Below are 19,801 nucleotides of genomic sequence, written 5' to 3'. Positions count from 1 at the left end.
GCTCAATTTCTACAATCTTATATATATATTTCTAATTAAATTTATATGTGAATTCATCAAAATTGAATTCAATTGCTTTCAGAACAATTTAACCTGTGTGAAAAATGCTATACATTTTACAAAATAGCGAATTTATAATACGAAAATATATTTGTATACTTTTATCTATAATATTTTTTTTGTTGATATGACATTGCCATTATTAAATATTCAGGTCTTATTAAAAAAAATGTGTGATAATGTATACCATATAATGAAATTGTATATATATTATTTTAATGAAACACAAATTGATACAAATTAGTTGTCAATAATTGTGTTTTCTGAGAAATTTTAGAAAATAGTCAAATTAAATATATATAAATTATATTATATATCAATTTTCTGTTCAATTATGGTATATATTCAATTATGTTAAACTATTATTTCGTTTTGTAGTAAATTATAATATGAAGTAAAAAGATTATATATATATATATATATATATATATATATATATATATATAACTCGTATATGTTTTTTTATGTAGTATACTCTAATTTTATATTTTATATGTATGTATATACAGGATTTTTTTCGTTTCTAAACTTTTCGTCCTAATTGAAAGCTTGTCTATATATTTTATATATTTATGATCTTGATGCTAAGTTAAGATTCGTATGATGTTAGCCGACGATTAACACTTTTTTAAATAATTATGTGTGAAATCGATTGTATTTTGTTTGTAGATTGTAGTGCATTTATTTTCGTTTGTTAGTTTATAATTAATTTTTAATTGTTTATTTAAAGTGTCAGTCGACGGATAACTTCATATGATACATCATACATATTATAAAATAAAAAGAATTTTTGTAATCAATTGTATTATGTTTGTAGAGTTTTGTAGTAGATTTAAAAAGTTTTGTAGTCTTCAAATTGTTTATAATTAATAAATAGATTTGTTGAACTATATATATATATAGATTCGTATGATGTTAACCGACGACTAACATTTTTTTTAAATAGTTATGTGTGAAATCAATTGTATTTCGTTTGTAGATGATTGTAAAATGCATTTATTTTCGTTTGTTAGTTTTTAATTAATTATTTAATTGTAGACCATGAAACTATAGCCGACACGTACGATACTATAAAATTACAAAAATAGATGTGAAATCGATCGTATTTCGAAAATAAATGCACTACAATCATCTACAAACGAAATACAATTGATTTCACACATAACTATTTAAAAAAAATATTAGTCGTCTGCTAACATCATACGAATTAATAAGGATGCGTTCCGTTTCACGCATTGAGCGCATAAATCGCCTGAAAATCTATAATTCACGTAACATATATTATAGATTTCCAAGCGCTCCATGCGTGAAACGGAACGCAACCTATGTTAAGTCCTAGTTGGAGTAAAGATTTATCCCGATTGGTCAATCAAACGCTTTCAGAATTTACAGCGTGAAGATGAACATACAACAGTTTTGTTCCGATATTCACTGCCAGTATTATAAATCTATAGTATACGTGACGTAAACTATATCGGAGTGCAGCCACAGTCACATGTTCAAGTTATATAAAGATACACAGATTTGAAGGTTAATTACGATGGTTATTACATGGTTATTTAGTATTATATATTAATAACATTTGCAAATATTATAATTCTTATCAACATTAAAGCATTACATTACGTATAATCGTATATATTTAATATCGTGTCTAGAAATTGTTTTAGTTGTTTTTTAGATATATTATACAAACTATCACGTGGAAAGATGAAGAAAAGATTTGATAATCTTGCTAGTGATAAGCAGAAATGGTACGAAGAATATCAGAAGACAGAAAAACCTTGCAAACATTCCGTATCGGAAATCGATGTATTACGTTTGAAAGATGAGGGAAAAAAATATTTGGAAGCGGAGACTGCCACTTTTCAATTAAAACAATCCAGGTCGCATGACTCGGAAATGAAGTGGTTGAGGACGGCGTTGCAGCAAGGTACTACTTCAGATAAAATAGCAGCCAGTATAGTATTGGTGCAAGATAATCCAAAATATAATTTGGGTCGTCTGACATCTTTGGTGTCCCAAGTGCGAGGAGCCAAACACAATCAATGTGGCATGGTCATTATGTCTTTGAAGGAACTTTTTTTGTCTGATCTGTTACATCCTAATTTTAAATTATTGAAATTAGAAGAACAAGATCTAGATAAGCTTAATATAGGAAATGAATCAGACTCCATTATCAAGACAAATGCCTCTAGAAATAGATTGTTAGCGCATTGGTATTTTGAAGATCAACTTCGTCAGCAATATGAATGTTTTGTATTAAATTTATCTGTGGTGGCTTCTGATACAGTAGATACTAATCGTGAGAAAGCTATATCTGCGATGACAGATTTGTTAATAGGTAATGCTGAACAGGAACAGAAGCTGTTAGAACTGCTGGTAAATAAAATTGGCGATCCACAAAGCAAAGTTGCATCTAAAGCTGTATTTTGCATCAATAAGTTATTGTATGAACATCCAAATATGAAGTTTGTAATTCTACGTGAGGTTGAGAAGTTGCTGTTTAGGAAGAATGTGGCCCAGCGTACTCAATATTATGCTATATGTCTATTGACGCAATTTGCTTTGGATAAGAATGATGATGTAATAGCTGCTACACTGATAGAAGTATATTTTGCATTTTTCAAAGCATGTCTGAAAAAAGGAGAACCTGATAGTAGAATGATGGCAGCAATTTTAATGGGTGTTAATAGAGCATATCCTTTTGCCAAAGTAGACTCAAAAGTATTAAATGAACACATTGACTCTGTCTATAAAGTAGTACATCTTGGATCATTTAATGTTTCTTTAAATGCGCTTAATTTGTTGTATCAAGTAAGTACTATGGAATAGTATTTAATTATAATGATTATTTGACCTTTGAATTTTGAGTTTATATTAAAAAGCATTTATATATTTTTTTAGATTACAGGCAGAGACGAATCTCAAGCAAACAGATTTTATTCAGCTTTTTATAGAAAGTTATTTGATCGACAGATAGGAATAGCAAATAAACGCGCGATATTCCTTAACTTATTGTATCGAGTTCTTCAGAGAGATCAAAGCATAATACGTTTGTACGCTTTTATTAAAAGAATCTTGCAAATTACATTCTACTTTTCTGCAAATATGGCGTGCGCTATACTGTATATCGTCTCAAAAATTCTTCAAGGACGCAAAGATCTAAAACATATGTTACTCGAATCACAAAGAGCTATTAAAATTGAAAACGATGTATGTGAAATAAACGACAGCCTATCAGATGTAGAAGAGGTTTGTGTAATAGATAAAACTAAAAATGAAGAAAACTCCATTATGTTATCGAATATCACAATTGGTGCAGACAACACATCGGAAACGAAGCTTGATATAAAGGAAGAAACAGATATCAAAGTTGACATGCAAAATATAAAAACATATGATCCTTTCTGTCGTAATCCGCTCTATGCGGGAGCAATCAAAGGATTTAATACTGAGCTCGAAGCATTGTCTAGACATTTTCATCCTAGTGTCGCTTTATTTGCAAATCAGATTATTCAAGGTATGATAAATTTTAAACTTTATATGCAATTTATATTAGATAATAGCAATTTATATTAGATATATGTAATTGTTATTGTTTCTTATATAGGAGAATCGATTAAGTACACAGGCGATCCACTAGAGGATCTGACATTGATTCGATTCTTAGATCGATATGTTTTTAAAAATCCAAAAAAACTGGATGACAAAAAAGTGCAGAGAAAGAATGATCCCTTGGCACAACGCGCTGGATACATACCTAAAGGTATACGCTCTCTGTCCGTCGATAGCATGGCATATCTCAATGAGGCAGAGGAGCGAATACCAGTGGACGAGTTATTCCTTTATCGATATCTGAAGAAGAAAAATGAGATAAAGCATGGTAAACAAAAAGACGAGGATAATGAAGACGTAGAAAGTGTTAATAGTGAGGAATTCAATGATATGCTGGATCGTATGGGCAGCGGTCAAGATTTTGATGACTTAGACATTGCGGCAAATATCGTATCAAAGAAGAAGAAAAGTAATATTTTATGTCATATAAAATGCTTTTTTGTCTTTTTAGCTTTTTTAAGAGGCAAAAGAATAGTATTTCTTGTTCAGATTTAATAAAAAAAATCAATATATTTCACTTTTAGAAATTATAAGTAATATTCTTTACTTTAACTGCATTTATAATTTTTAGAAGACAAAATAGATGAAGATTTTGATGAAAATGAAGACGATAATGATGAGGACAGTGATGATCAATTTGAAGATGATGATATTACCGATAATGACGATACATCGGAAGATCTTGATAAAGACAATATCGCGGATGACGAATTACAAGATTTAAGTAATATTGATCTAGAGATAGATAATAATCTTGTAGACATAGATGAAGATTTGAGCGATATGGAGTTTAACGATTCTGATGATGGAGAGGTTTTAGATGATGAATTAATTTCCGATTTGAATAAAAAGTTGAAAAATTCGAAAGGCAAAGGGAAGAAAAAGGGAAGAGGAATCGACAGCGATATATTCGTGTCGGCAGAGAAATTTGCTGAGATGTTGGAAGAACAAAGTAAAACGAGAGGAAAGCACGGCAGTAGTAACACTTTTAATAGCAGCGATGGTGCTAGCGTTAAACAAATAGATTGGGAAATGAAACGAGACCAATGGTTGAAAGGATCATTTAGTAAAAACAAGCGAAAATCTGCCCAATTTAATAATAAACAGGTTAAAAGATCTAAACGATAAATATATAATAAACACATTTTATAGAGATAACTTCGTTTACATTCAATTTACAATAAATCTTTTTTTTCCGTTTTCTCTATTAATATTATGAATAATATAGAATAAGTTGAGAACGACAAACACTTATTCATTATAATTATTTATATAATAGCACTTTTATCGTTCAAAATTTTTAAATGAAATTTCACATGTCTATCACATACCTCGCTATATATATTATTTTGTGACAGTGTTTACAATGTGATTTACAGTGATACAAATATTCTTTTTTCGTTATTAATGTAAATTGAATTTTGATAATTAATCAAGATAATTCAAAAAATGAAATGCAATATTTTAATACAAACAATAAGTCGTCTTTGAATAATAATATTAAATTATTTCTCCAACCGATTTTTAGTTTTGTGTGAGAGAAACATTACTCTATAAGTTAAATAAAACTAAATAATCAGTCAGTCATTTTTAATAAATTTTCTTGACGACTTATTTTCGTTGAAAAACATGGCCTTCCATTGCAATTGGTATATGTTATCCAAATTTATAAATTTAAAACTTATAGGCAAATGATAAATATGAAATTCTTTCAATCCATGTTTATATAGAATAATGTAATACGAAAATTACATAATAGGAAAAATTACAAAAAATTAAAAAAAATGAAAAGGAAAGTATTTTATGATAGATACTATCATTATTTATTAATAATACATAAATCTATTTTTAAAGTATTAAAACGATCTTTTGAATAATGATTATATAATTCAATTCAAAATATTATTTACGTGTAACAGAGACTTTTTGTGTGCTTTGAATATATATTCATTAAAAATGTTTAAGGCCTTTCAAATATGAATTCAAATTGCTATTTTCTTGCCCATATCAAATATTAACATAAATGTTAAATGCTATCTATACAAATTACCTATTTACCTTCCTGATTTTTAACAGAAATCTCAGTTACTCAAGATATGAAAAGATTAATATGCAATGAGCATAAAACAGTACAGTACAGGTAACTATATAATATAGTACTCTGAGTGTAATACACTTTTTACTTTAATATTTTTAACAAGAATATATACAAATACAATGAGAAAGAGAAAAATTGAAAGAAACCAGAAGGAGAGATAGGTCTTTTGCATACATAAAAAATGGCCATTCTGATCGATTAATACATGTACAACAGGACTGTGTTAGCTCGCTTGTAACTCTATAAAGTTTGTAAAAAAATGTTAAATCTATTTTGTTTGCAATGTGTGCAATGACAATAGATAAATTTGCAAATTGTTCAGTTTTCAAGTTTCAATTGTTTTTTTATTACACGCACTTAAAAAACGGCCTTAAATCCGATATATCCGAAAGCGAGCGGTATATGTGTATTTGTAAGCTGGACGCTACTCTGGATCAGGTTTGGTGGAATTTTCTTCGTCATGGGTGGGGCTGTGCCAAGTAAGTCGTTCTTCGTAAAATTTAATCACAATCTGTGGACACTTCTCGTTGGCAATGCGTGCAGGCACTAAATCTGCATCATCTGTCCCTTTCCATTTCATCAAAAACATCAGCTCGCCACTGGAGTCTGTTGCACCTATAATACGTTCAGGTTCCAAATTTCTGTCAAATCCTATAATACAAATACATATTTGCAATTACATCAAAATTCGATAATTATTCATTTTCATTAAAATAAACGTGTATAATGGCTTTAATATCCTTCAAAGAATGAGAAAAGAAATGGAGAAGGATTGAAAGAAGGAATAAAAAGAAGGTAACAAATAAAAACTACACATTTTAAAGAAATTTTCGATGCTTCCCTCCTTTACCTTCCAGCTTCTTTTCTTCCACTACTGGCTTCTTCTTAGCCTGAGTAGGCGTCGGTGTGCTGGTGCTTTTTCGTTTCTTCTGTTCTTTCTCATCATGACGTTTACCTGACGCAGCTGCTTCTTTTTTCTTCCGTTGCTCTTCAAATTGAGCAATTAAGTCTGGACAATCTAAATTTTCTTCAGGCTCCCAAGTATTTTCATCATTTGAATATCCTTTCCATTTTAGGAAATATTCTACCTATTATTTAGAGAGAAACATTTATTTAGAATAATGATTCTTAGCAACCAATAATTAGAAATTATAACAGTAGGTGACAGAATCTTATGTACCTTTCCTTTTACGACTCTTCTATCTAAAACTTTCTCCACACTGAATTCCTCCTCTGCTTCATTGTCCGTTGGTGGTGATTCCTTAACTTTGCTCATTATAATTTGTTGTATACTATAAATATGAGGACTATATAAGTTTCGCTATTAGTTCTTGTCTTTTGACAAGAATAGATAAACCACCACAGATGTAATAAATAAAAGATAAAAAAACGATATTTATGAATTCGTACAAGCATAAACGTGATGAAATATACAAAAAAACTCTCTTCTCTCTCTCTCTTTTTCTACGAAACAAAGGATTGTCATCAAATTATAAAAAAAAATAGAGAAATTACAAGAAAAAACAAAAAATCAAAATTTGCTGTTAACGAATGCAATCGTACGTGCTCACTCATGATTCTCATAATCTGGAATAATTCACAAGCAAGAAATTCAAATTAACTTCTCCCACAATCAGAAATAGACTTAGTGTAACTGCGAAATTAACCGCGGACTATAAACGGTTCAGATTCAAAATGGCGGTGACGGCGACGCCGTTCACCGGTACTCGTGACTTTAGTCCCATCGCGTAACAACAATGCGATTTATCCACGTTTATAACGCGTCTGTAACAAATATATTGGATACTCACCTAGGGCGTTATTACACCGCGTCCAAAATACTCTTTCAAATATTACGAATTGCCGTAAATCACTCCGTATTATTGCAAACACAGCTTTTCGGCTGTTTATAGTGCGTGCCTCACTCGGTTGCACAATCTCTCGCGATCCCGCGCGTTGCCGCGAAAAATATAAGGCTAGTTAACTGGTCGGCGCGAAAATCCCCAGGCTAACTGCAGTTAGGGTTAGTGAGCTGTTCAGCAAGAAACACAGGTTGCGTTCCGTTTCACGCATAGAGCGCATAGATCGCTTGGAGATCTATATGTTACGTGAACTATAGATTTTCAGGCGATCTATGCGCTCAATGCGTGAAACGGAACGCATCCGCAATGTCAAACTATTGGCTATCAAATAGAAAAAATTCAATAGCTAATTGTGTGACATCATGACCAAATTCCATAAAGCCTGTATTAGCATTGAAAATTTAAGATAAAAAAGTAACAAATAACATTCTTAGTCTCGATATTCATCTTGGAATGCGAAATTTACTTCTCGCATGTATAATATATATATATACACATAGACATAGTGTATCTAGACCGAGCATTTGCCTTTATTTAGAGAGTGGGGGTAAAGGTTATGTAGAAAAGGATCACTCTGTTTCCCTTGCGTTCTCTCTTGCTCACACGTAGCATAGCGCGCTCTTTGGCTATGCTACGCACGAATGAGAAAGAACGCAAGGAGCACGAAGCACGAAGTCCTTTTCTACGTGCACTTTTACCTCCACTCCTCAACACTCGGTCTAGATATATTATGTCTATATATATATATATATATATATATATATATATATATATATATATATTTATTTATTTATTTATTTATTTATTGCAGAGAGAGACTTATTCTTTCTAAACATAATATGATTTATTAAGATACGACATTAGATTTTTATGAGCTATTTCATTGTTATTGTTGAATTTATTTTTTTTTTTATTAACATATGGACTTGATATTTTTATTTATATCTTTATTTATTCTCAATATTTCAATTTTTTTAACAGCACAACTTATTAAATTGATAAATGATGCAGATATATAAATACAGTCGCAAAACTTATATGTTTTATATCTGTGTATGCTCTTATTCCTGCGATGTTCTATTATTTTGTTGCAATTGTAATCAATCAATTATGATAATCAATTATCGATCATTGAACTTTATTTTCATTCAGTGGTCTCAATATTTGGATAGCAATTAAATGATTGATTCTTTATTTTAAAACACAGATGTCTATACTAAAAATAATAATGTGTAAACATTGTGTTTTAGAACCAACAAATCTGCGTTGAAGATTGCAAAATTATGCTAACATAATGCTGACAATATGCGTCAAAGGTTATCGATTTATCGATTATAAATTGCAAAAATTATAGTTCAATTGGGAGTTCAATTGTCGTAACTCGGCCAATATCCGCAATAGATTAAATATAATAAAACATTTAAACAACACAGTAAAGTTTAAGAAAGATTAAAAAAGAGCAAAGCAATAATATTAAATATTAAATATAGTCCAAGAAAAAGTAATTAAGGAAGAACAAACTAATAAAAGATTATTAATAAAATTATGTAAGAAACGTGATTATAATACGGAAAAGGAAGTCACGGTCAAGTTTTCGGAAACTGAGTAAGCAGCTGACGAAACAGCAAAGTACGAGACGTGCTCCGGCCAAGGTCACCACACTTCTCCCGACTTGATTAATTAATATATATATTAAGATGTACCGATGACAGCTGAGAAAACCGATAATTAGAAGACATCGATATAGCTTGCTTGCTCATAGCTGAATAATATAATATCGCGCATAATATAATACGATCTCTATAACGCGTACAAGTGATAAAGTACACAAAAATCTTGTGAAATACGTCAAATTATATCAGAAGATTGTGAGTATTTTATTCAGAGCGTGGATCCTAATCCTTCAAGCATCAATCCCAGAAGCCCGAACAACCCCTTCTTTAGCAGCTAAGAGCACAACACAATATAAGAGTGTGATACATAAAAGATTTTGATAGAAGAGTTTAGTACGAGAGTTTGTCATTGTGAGTAAGATTATTGTTAAGTAAATAGCGATATTTTAAATACTTTTATTACTATTTACTTTTTTATGCTTTATTGCCTTTATAATTTGTGTTTAATTTAATAAAATAAAATAAATTTTTTTTCTTTCATTACACAGAGTTTATGAAAAAATGTAGTATTTTATGTAAAATAAAAAAAATATATATTAATACATAGCAAAAATTATTCTTTTCCTTTATTTAAGCATAAAATTTACGCGAACACAGTTAACGCAAAATTCTTGCAATTTATTATAATCATTATTCAAATGATTGAGTTTACATATTACAACTAAAATAGATAAAGGGCAAAAACGGACAAATTCTCTAACAATAGAAATAATTCGTCATACGTTACTAAATCATGGAATGTGCGACTCTGGATTGACTTTTATCTATTAAATTTTTCAAACTGACGTCTTAAAATATTTATCTGTACACATTTAAAAAAAAATACATTTTTTTCTCTTTGTGTATATTGATATTGACGTTAATATATCGATTTTAAAAAAGATTGATTTTAGACAAAAACATTAGTTGTATATAAATATTTTTAATCTTAGATTAATTTTGCACATATGCGCAATTGTTTTGTGTATTTTTATTTTTTTAGACAAATAAAATCTTATCAAAGTAACGTCATTGTACTATCTGGGATTTAAGTTTATCAATTCATATGCTTTTCAATAAAAAAATAACTATAAATATAAAATACGAAGGAGAAGAAGAAAGCAGTAAGGCTATAGTTTTCATTCAGTTTACTGCCAATATAATTATTGTCAATAATTTATTATCAATTTGTGAAAATTTGTCTTCCTAGTATATGTAATTGTTTGACAAAATTTTTGTGATTCATTATTCAATTACAATAATAAATGAGTTTATTATATTAGTTATAACTTTTTAAACTGTTAATTATAAAAAATATATAATTAACTAATTTGATTTTGTTTACTATTAATATATTTAGGATAACAAGGCAATGATCAGTATTGTAAAGCAAACATTTACTTCGTAACGTGATTTGATAATTTAAGAATCAGAGGAACAGGTTGCTAAAGAAGATTGAGTTTAATTAGACTTATTACGTTAAGGAACGATGTTTATTATTATATTGCTATTATCTATACTTACTTTATTGCTGTGTCATTATTATGTGAATCATGGAAAAAACGGGCGACTCATTAATCTTATACCAGGACCCCCGTGTTCTCTGATTTCTGGTAATGCATTAGAATTCATTGTTTCACCAGGCAAGTAAAAATTTGTATGCATTAATTAGCGTACGGTCTGTCATTTATGTATAAAAGCAAAAATTAATTTGTAAAGTCTTTGCTCTAAAATGTATACCTATTAATATTTGCGTATTAATAATTGTTAATAATTATTTAAGATTATAAGTATTTTTTTTCGCAATAATATTTGTTTTTTTAATTAATTATTATTAGTTTGTTTTCTATTTAAATGACGATAATAATATTGAAACATAATAATAAAATTAATCATGACAAAATTGAACTTTTTTCTCTATATTTATCCATATTTAGAGTATATTTTTTTCGTACATGTGTGTATTCATATTTACAACGTACTTATATGTTTTTTAGAAGAACAATGGAAGTTGCTACATTCCATACTTGACAAGTATTATCCCATTGCAAGAATATGGGGTTTTTTCAGGCCTCTTGTATCAATTCGTCATCCAGATGATATGGAGGTAATAAAATATAAAAAAAGTTTAATTCTTTGTAAAAATTATGATTTAGTTAGATTTAGCTAGGAATCTCGTGTGTAACGCAAGAAAATTTTGGGAAAATTTTCGAGAACTTGTAAAAAAAGTTTCTTAAAAATGAAAAAAGGAATTATGTGGAAGATAATTTGAGATTTTTATTAGATTCTTTTGTGTGTTTGAGATTAAATGTTATAATGAACTGATGTTTCATGTTTAATATCTATTATCTCTTTTAATTTTTTGTGATTTTAGACGATATTAAGCAGCACCAAGCACATCGAGAAAAGTATTATATATAATGTATTACATCCTTGGTTCGGAACAGGTCTCCTCACTAGCACAGGTAATGCAATGACATTATTATATATAAATGGGTACACATTTTAATATTATAGCCTGTTACTAGTCTACTTTAATTAAATAAATTTTACGATATAAAATAGAATTAAATTTGAAATAATTAATATTATTTAAAGATTGATTGATTTGATATCAAATTGGAAAAATAGAATAAGAGAATTTTCATATAATATATTATTTTTATTTTATATTGCACGATTAATTGCAACTATTAAAAGCGTTATCTCTGTTTTTTAGGCACCAAATGGCAATCACGAAGAAAGATATTAACACCTGCATTCCATTTCAATATCTTAAATCACTTTGTTGATATTTTGATTAAAGAGAGCGATCACATGATAAAGTCTTTGAAGGATGAAGAAGGAATAATCGTAAAAGATTTAATACCATTTATTAGTGAACATACGTTGAATGCAATATGCGGTAAGAATCCTATATTATTCTCTGTAATTATATACGAGCATTTTGTTTTAAGTGATCATAACTTAAGAGAAAAAAAATTTATTGCTGTATATACATATATAATATCAATGCTGAGGCAAAGCTCGATAATATTTGATTTTTACGGATATTTTACGGATGTGTAATTTTGTCCTTACATAATAAATGCTTGTAGAAACTGCCATGGGCATCTCTCTGCATGATCTTGGCGCGTTCCAGCAAAAGTATCGAGAGGCTGTTCACCAGATAATCGAACTTATGATTTATAGGTAATTTAAAAACAGATATGATATAGTAAATGATTATCAAAGAATCGACGATTCTTTATGGTTATGATGTAGCTGTACCCTGTAAGAAATAGATCAATTATCGAATAGTCACGTGGATTTAAAAACAAATAGTAAGACAGAACAATTAATCTAAACAATTAGTAAGATGTCGATGTTTAAGTTGACAATTAGTGATAAAAATATATTGCACGCATTTAATTAAATATTTGTTTCAAAATAAAAATTGTTTGTTTTTATAATAAATTGAAAATATTAAAATATTATTTAAATAAATAAAGTCTGAAGAAAATCTATAACTATAAAAAAGTACAAAATTCTTAGAAAATTCTGTTCTTAGAAATCTTCAGAAAATACTTTTAAAATATAATTTTAAATTTTATATATTATTCTCTTTATAGGATTACTTAAAATTAGTTTTATAATTTTACGATGACTTTAAATAAGTATTTTACAAAATTGCAAATTTTTATTGAATACATATACATGTTTTATTTAATTATTATTTAGATTAGTGAGAATTTGGCTCCATAATGATCTGATATTTGCTTTGACGCCACCAGGAAGAAGGCAAAGAAAGGTTCTTAAGATATTGCATGGATTTACGGAAAAAGTTAGTTATAAATTATGTTAAGATTTTTCTACTCTTTTCTTTATATAAAATTACAATTTTATAATATGTTATTTAATACAAATTAAAAAAAGAATTTAATGTCATATTCATTTACAATAGATCATCGTAGAAAGGAAGCTTTACCATAAAAAGACCAATGGTCAATATTTGAAAAACCTTGAAAATGATAAAAAGGCGGACATGGATGATGTAGAAATGTTCGGAAGTATTTAAGATAATCAAAAGTTCTAATTTAAGTTTGATCACGCAATACAATATTATAAATCATGTTTATATTTAGTATTTATATTAAACACAAATATCATATATAATCATATATGTATATAAATATAATGTAATATATGTCTGCTGTCAAATTAAATCATTATTTATAATAAATTTTAAATAAGAACGATGCTATTTAATTAATACGCAAAAATAAGAATGATGCTAATATGTTCATACTTATTTATTTATAGTTAAAAAAAAGCGACTAGCCATGTTGGATCTCTTAATAGCGGCATCTCAGGAAGGATTGTTGACTGATTTGGATATCAGAGAAGAAGTTGATACTTTTATGTTTGAAGTTTGTATTTGTAATTTTTATCTAATTTTCTATTTATATATTATTAAGTATATATGTATATATTAAGTGTATATATATATATATATATTATTAAGTATTTATAAGGATATATATAATTACAGGGTCATGATACTACAGCGATGGGTATAACGTTTGCTTTATTATTATTAGCTGAACACAAAGATATTCAGGTAACTTTTTTATTGATACATGACATATTATTTATATTGTAATTTTTATTTAAATTTGTTTATATATCTAGCGCTTTTGTTGTAATGTATATCCAATATTAATATTCCATGTATACCAGTGCATATATTTTGAGAAAATTGAAAAATTAAATTTCTTTAAAATAAATCTAAAGAATTTATTAACTGATTTATTTCTATCTAGGCTCAAAAATCAAAATATTATAAATGTGTACTAATTATTATGATGCAGGAACGTGTAAGAACTGAAGTCAATATCGTGATGCAAGAAAACGAAGGAACGCTTACTATAAGATCAATGCAAAATTTGTTATACTTAGATAGATGTTTAAAGGAAACGCTACGTTTATATCCCAGTGTGTTTTTTATATCACGATTTACTGCGGAGGATGTAAAACTACGTAAGTAATTAATTACTTTTTGCCGCATATATCTTCGAATATTGTCACACATTACATATATTTTACCGAACATAAAATACATAAATGTTTAATTGATAATATTTATATATTTTAAAGTGTTAAAGTATTTTATTTTTCAAAAGAATTCTTGTTTTTGTAAATTATATTTAATTTTATATTTTTTTCAGAATCATATGTAGTACCTGCTGGAACAGCGATACATCTTAATATTTATGGAGTTCATAGAGATCCTAATTTCTGGCCAAATCCAGAAGTATTTGATCCGGATAGATTTTTGCCCGAAAGGATTCTGAACCGTCATCCGTATTGCTATCTACCATTCAGCGCAGGACCGCGGAATTGCATAGGTAAATTTTTCATAATTTTCGTTTTTTCTTATCAATTCTCGTCAATAATTTTCGATACACTTCTAATTGCAGGTCAACGGTTCGGTCTGTTGGAGATGAAAGCTATAATAGCTCCTCTGGTGCACAATTTTTATTTGGAGCCTATTGATTATTTAAAAGATCTTCGGATAAGATCCGATTTAATACTTCGTCCTTTTCATCCACTTCATATGAGATTTATTCCAATCAAATGCTAATAATTATTTGAGATTGATAAAAAAATAGATAAGTTTGTGCGATCCGATATCCGATATATATATATATATATATATATATGTATGTATATAATAAATAGATAAATACATATATAAAAATAGATAAGTTGTGCGATCCGATATCGGATATCCGATATATATATATATATATATATATATATATATATATATATATATATAAAATAAAGACGTTTTCGTTATGTAATATACATTAGACGCTAAATAATAAGTACTCTCAAATTTGAGGATAATATCTTTATCTTATATATGTATATTGTCATATACAATAAGGGCGTGAATGTACTTTCTAAATAAGAAATTTCAAGTTAATGTACTTTCTAAAGATCGTGATATATAGAAAAACGTAAGCAGTAAGATTTAAAACATAAAGAAAGCGACTAATTAAACCGGATTTGCAACAAGTATAGTAAGCTTTAAGCTGTAAAAAAAGTATCAATAGCAATTGATTATTTTCCTCATTTAACTGTGATCAATTAATCAATTTCTTACGGCTTGAGAACTATACCTATTGTAGATATGGGCTAGTCAAGAACGCAAATAGCTATTTTGAAACATAAGCAGTGTTAAAAATTCTGTATGGATGAAATTCTTAAATAGTTTTACTGTTTAAGTTTTTCTATGTACCACGGCCCTTAGACTTTCTAACGTTATTTTTGTTTCTAAATAATTTTATATTATATTGTTTGATAAAACATTTACGATAAAATGCAAAATGGAAAAAAAATTATGTATAATGTTGTATATATTATGTAATAGATTATGTAATATATTTTGTAATTTTTGAAATTAAATAAATTGTATTAATAATACAAAACGCAAATGTCTTCTGATTGAACATATCCATCCATTCCTATACACATTATTATGCCATACATACCTCTATACTAATTATATATTTTATTAATACCTTTTTTTTAATTTTTTATTCTTTGAATTTTTGAAACTGCAGTTTTTAAAATCAAGTATCAAAAGAATAATTAGTGAAGAGGTGGCATAAATTATCTATATTTAAAAAGTGCGAAAATTTAAAGTTTCGAAATCCGCAAAAGTATCAAGAGAACATGATCAGCAAAGAGGTAACATATCAGGAGAACATAATTAGCAAGGAAGTGGCACAAACTAAAAATTTAAAAAGCGTAAAAATTTAAAGTTTCGAAATCCGCAAAAGTATCAGGAGAACATGATCAGCAAAGAGGTAGCATATCAGGAGAATATAATCAATAAAGAGGTGGCACAAATTCAAATTTTAAAAAGCGCCAGAATTTGAAGTTTTAAAATTCGCAAAAGTAACAGGAGAACATGATCAGCAAAGAGGTAGCATATCAGGAGAGCATAATCAGCAAAGAGGTGGCACAAATTCAAATTTTAAAAAGCGCCAGAATTTGAAGTTTTAAAATTCGCAAAAGTAACAGGAGAACATGATCAGCAAAGAGGTAGCATATCAGGAGAGCATAATCAGCAAAGAGGTGGCACAAATTCAAATTTTAAAAAGCGCCAGAATTTGAAGTTTTAAAATCCGCAAAAGTAACAGGAGAACATGATCAGCAAAGAGGTAGCATATCAGGAGAGCATAATCAGCAAAGAGGTGGCACAAATTCAAATTTAAAAAAGCGCCAGAATTTGAAGTTTTAAAATTCGCAAAAGTAACAGGAGAACATGATCAGCAAAGAGGTAGCATATCAGGAGAGCATAATCAGCAAAGAGGTGGCACAAATTCAAATTTTAAAAAGCGCCAGAATTTAAAGTTTTGAAATCCGCAAAAGTATCAGGAGAATATGATCAATAAAGAGGTGGCGTATCAGGAGACTATAACCAGCAAAGAGGTGGCACAAATTAAAATTTTAAAAAGCCCGAAAATTTAAAGCTTCAAAATCCGCAAGAATTATTAGATTTTTTTTTTTTGTTTTACGAAGGAAGAGAAAAATGCATTATGCATTCCCACCGGCCGGTCCGGTGGGATATGCGGGACTCGCACCCGCTAAAAAACTCTCCCTGTATAGCCAATTTTTGGCTTCCCGTCGATTTTTAAACAAATTTAAATTTTGAGATATCAAAAACATGATAAGCAGAAAAGAGGTAATATAAATAAAAAATTTTGTCAAAAATTGAAATTTTAGAAACTTCAGTTTTATTTTCTTTTCTCATTTACAGTATAGTGAAAATTATTATTTAAAAATTGTTTTTAAAATTCATTTTTCAATTTTCATAAATGATTGCTATACAATAAGAAGAAAAAAATTGATATATATAGATTATATCCATATATATAATCATATATAATATGTCAACTAATGAAATATACATTAATGAAATATACATTAAAGTAATATTTTTTATAAAGCAACAAATTTATCATATTTATTATCGATTTTAAAAAATAACTCTTTTATGGTTAATCAGAAAATAACAAATTGTTAAATGATTTCCATTACTTTTTTTAATGCCATTACAAGGCTAAAGATACTTTACTATATTTATGTTTTTAATATGCAATAGTTTACAAGAATTACATGATCTTAAAAATAAAATGTTAAATAGTGAAATCATTTATTAATTTTTATAATATTTAAAAATTTATTTCGTGGAAATTATGCCGCGTAAATTTGAATTGTGAGAATAAAATAATGGTTGAATTCGTTTCTCGTTATCGACAAAATATATCAAATTACATTTAAAAAAAGAAGTTGTAATGATAACAATGTTATAATAAAGAATGTTTTTTACTTCTTAACTTTATATATATATATATATATATATATATATATATATATATATACATATATTTGGAAGTATTTTATTTTTCACAGTTTGAAAGTGCAAGAAAGTGTAGATAACAGATTGTACTCGGTCTCAGATTAAACAGCTGGTACTACTGTGGTGCAGTCTCAATCTGGCAGCTCTGCTGTGGTGCGCTGTTGATTGGCAAAGTTAAGCAAGGTCTTGGAGGATATTGTTAAAATAGCATTCGCGAAAATAACAGTACGTATTGAGTAATATCGTATTTTTGCTATTATTGGGCGAACATCTAGCGAATAAATTTGATGATTTGTGAAATATTTACAGCATAACAATAGGTCGAGATGGCTGCCCGTTCGGTCTTAAAATATTTGAAACCAAAGCTCGTGATGTTCCAGAGCCACCGATGTGCTTTTGTATGTGGCTTCGATCTTCAGCACAAAACTCCTACTATCAAAAAGGTGATGCCCATGCCAAAGGCCCAATATGGTGGTAGGCATACTGTCACCATGTTACCTGGAGCTGGCATCGGACCAGAGTTAATGTCTTACGTTAAGGAGGTGTGTAAACATCATTCAAAATCTGTAACTTATAATGTTGTGATAATGTGAGATTGAAGGCATAGCATATTGTTTGGTTTCCCATCCAGAAAACTTATATTGAAAATGATTATGATATATAAACAAAATTATATAAAATTTATTCAAAACACATTATTTTATTATAATTGCTCTTTTTCTCTAGATTTTTAAATACGCCGGTGTACCAGTAGACTTTGAGGATGTTGATATTGATCCCAATGCAGATGACAATATTGACTTAGATTATGCAATTACATCAATACGTAGAAATGGAGTGGCATTAAAGGGTAACATAGAAACGCGCAGTACAGAAACTAGCGTTTTTTCACGAAATGTTGCGCTGCGAAATGAGCTAGATCTCTATGTAAACGTTCTGCACTGTGTATCCTATCCGGGCGTCAATTCTCGTCAGAAAAACATCGATATAGTGATTGTCAGGCAAAACATTGAGGGCGAGTATTCCATGCTGGAGCACGAGAGCGTCCACGGTGTTGTGGAAAGCATGAAAGTTATTACAGACTTCAACTCGGAGCGTGTCGCACGTTACGCGTTTGAGTATGCCAAAAGAAATGGCCGGAAGAAAGTTACGACGGTGCACAAAGCAAACATCATGAAACTATCCGATGGGCTCTTTTTGGAGACCTCGCGACAAGTCGCCAAGAATTATCCAGACATTATCCACAATGACATAATTATCGACAATTGTTGCATGCAGCTCGTTTCGAATCCACATCAGTTCGACGTCATGTTGACGACCAATCTATACGGCGCCATCGTATCGAACGTGGTATGCGGTCTGTTGGGCGGCGCTGGTCTATTGGCCGGCAAGAATTACGGCGACCATTATACGGTCTTTGAGCCGGGAACTCGTAATACCGGCACCAGCATCGCCGGCAAGAATGTTGCAAATCCCATTGCGATGCTAAACGCCGCGGTCGATATGCTACGTCATCTGGGTCACAAACATCACGCTTCCATTATACAAAACGCGATCAACAAGACTATTAATCAGGGTGTGCATACCCGAGATCTTGGCGGTACTGCGACGAGCAGGGAAGTCGTCGATAATATATTGAAACACATTAAAGTCGCAATTGTTTAAGACTGAAAATTTTTATTCTAACTAGAAATCTCTTGTAGCAGCTGTTCACGGAGAGCGGCGAGTTTAAAATACCAAGAATCTTGTGATTTCTCTTTTTAGTAAAATAATACACTAATATAGTTTCCACAATTACGATAAAGCGATGTTTTGGTAATGTGCAGCAACGAAATTTTGTCTGTGAACGTTCGAAACTGCAAAACATCTCGCACAAAATTGTTACCAAAAAAATCCTTTTACTTAAATATACATTGACAGATTATAACTTTCTTGCTATAAATCACGATGTACTCTGTAATATTTGTGTAATAATCGGAATTTTATAAATAATATAAATATATATACTGTACATTATAAGAAAATAGTAGCAGTTCCTAAGGACAAATTTACCAAATATTGTGACTATTGTTGCTGTGAGGATAACTTGTATGAA

General features: G+C 29.2%; 4 protein-coding genes across 11 annotated transcripts; 3 read left to right on the top strand and 1 right to left on the bottom strand.

Moving 5' to 3' along the window:
* The first annotated feature begins 1,394 nt into the window (after positions 1-1,394).
* Positions 1,395-4,836, top strand: LOC126851613 (CCAAT/enhancer-binding protein zeta). 2 transcript variants are annotated; one of them, XM_050595754.1, is made up of 5 exons: positions 1,395-1,590; positions 1,742-2,877; positions 2,968-3,583; positions 3,674-4,087; positions 4,250-4,836. In XM_050595754.1, exons 2-5 carry the CDS (start codon positions 1,771-1,773, stop codon positions 4,804-4,806), a joined length of 2,694 nt encoding a protein of 897 aa, XP_050451711.1. In that variant the 5' UTR covers positions 1,395-1,590; positions 1,742-1,770; the 3' UTR covers positions 4,807-4,836. The 2 variants fall into 2 exon arrangements, with proteins under 2 accessions (XP_050451711.1, XP_050451712.1); XM_050595755.1 differs by having other exon boundaries at positions 1,395-1,603.
* On the bottom strand, positions 4,810-7,754 carry LOC126851617 (chromobox protein homolog 1-like). Of its 6 annotated transcripts, none has more exons than XM_050595762.1 (4): positions 7,588-7,754; positions 6,957-7,068; positions 6,620-6,864; positions 4,810-6,429 (listed from the first exon to the last, which is right to left on the bottom strand). In XM_050595762.1, the coding sequence occupies exons 2-4, from the start codon at positions 7,050-7,052 to the stop codon at positions 6,201-6,203; spliced, it is 570 nt and encodes a 189-aa protein (XP_050451719.1). In that variant the 5' UTR covers positions 7,053-7,068; positions 7,588-7,754; the 3' UTR covers positions 4,810-6,200. The 6 variants fall into 6 exon arrangements, with proteins under 6 accessions (XP_050451719.1, XP_050451724.1, XP_050451722.1 ...); XM_050595767.1 differs by having other exon boundaries at positions 4,810-6,427; positions 6,627-6,864; XM_050595765.1 differs by lacking the exon at positions 7,588-7,754 and adding an exon at positions 7,348-7,487.
* A 1,590-nt stretch (positions 7,755-9,344) lies between these two features.
* Positions 9,345-15,410, top strand: LOC126851615 (cytochrome P450 4C1-like). 2 transcript variants are annotated; one of them, XM_050595758.1, is made up of 13 exons: positions 9,345-9,662; positions 10,651-10,933; positions 11,288-11,397; positions 11,665-11,755; positions 12,010-12,195; positions 12,389-12,482; positions 13,011-13,113; positions 13,234-13,339; positions 13,593-13,699; positions 13,822-13,890; positions 14,141-14,309; positions 14,498-14,677; positions 14,750-15,410. In XM_050595758.1, the coding sequence occupies exons 2-13, from the start codon at positions 10,780-10,782 to the stop codon at positions 14,911-14,913; spliced, it is 1,533 nt and encodes a 510-aa protein (XP_050451715.1). In that variant the 5' UTR covers positions 9,345-9,662; positions 10,651-10,779; the 3' UTR covers positions 14,914-15,410. The 2 variants fall into 2 exon arrangements, with proteins under 2 accessions (XP_050451715.1, XP_050451717.1); XM_050595760.1 differs by having other exon boundaries at positions 9,356-9,506.
* Positions 15,411-17,776: 2,366 nt separating this feature from the next.
* LOC126851616 (isocitrate dehydrogenase [NAD] subunit gamma, mitochondrial) lies at positions 17,777-19,730 on the top strand. The gene is made up of 3 exons (XM_050595761.1): positions 17,777-17,931; positions 18,016-18,248; positions 18,433-19,730. Exons 2-3 carry the CDS (start codon positions 18,033-18,035, stop codon positions 19,369-19,371), a joined length of 1,155 nt encoding a protein of 384 aa, XP_050451718.1. The 5' UTR covers positions 17,777-17,931; positions 18,016-18,032; the 3' UTR covers positions 19,372-19,730.
* The last annotated feature ends 71 nt before the right edge of the window (positions 19,731-19,801 follow it).

Source organism: Cataglyphis hispanica, chromosome 8, assembly GCF_021464435.1.
Source record: "Cataglyphis hispanica isolate Lineage 1 chromosome 8, ULB_Chis1_1.0, whole genome shotgun sequence".
NCBI lineage: Eukaryota > Metazoa > Arthropoda > Insecta > Hymenoptera > Formicidae > Cataglyphis > Cataglyphis hispanica.
This window is presented reverse-complemented; position numbering and strand designations above follow the sequence as displayed.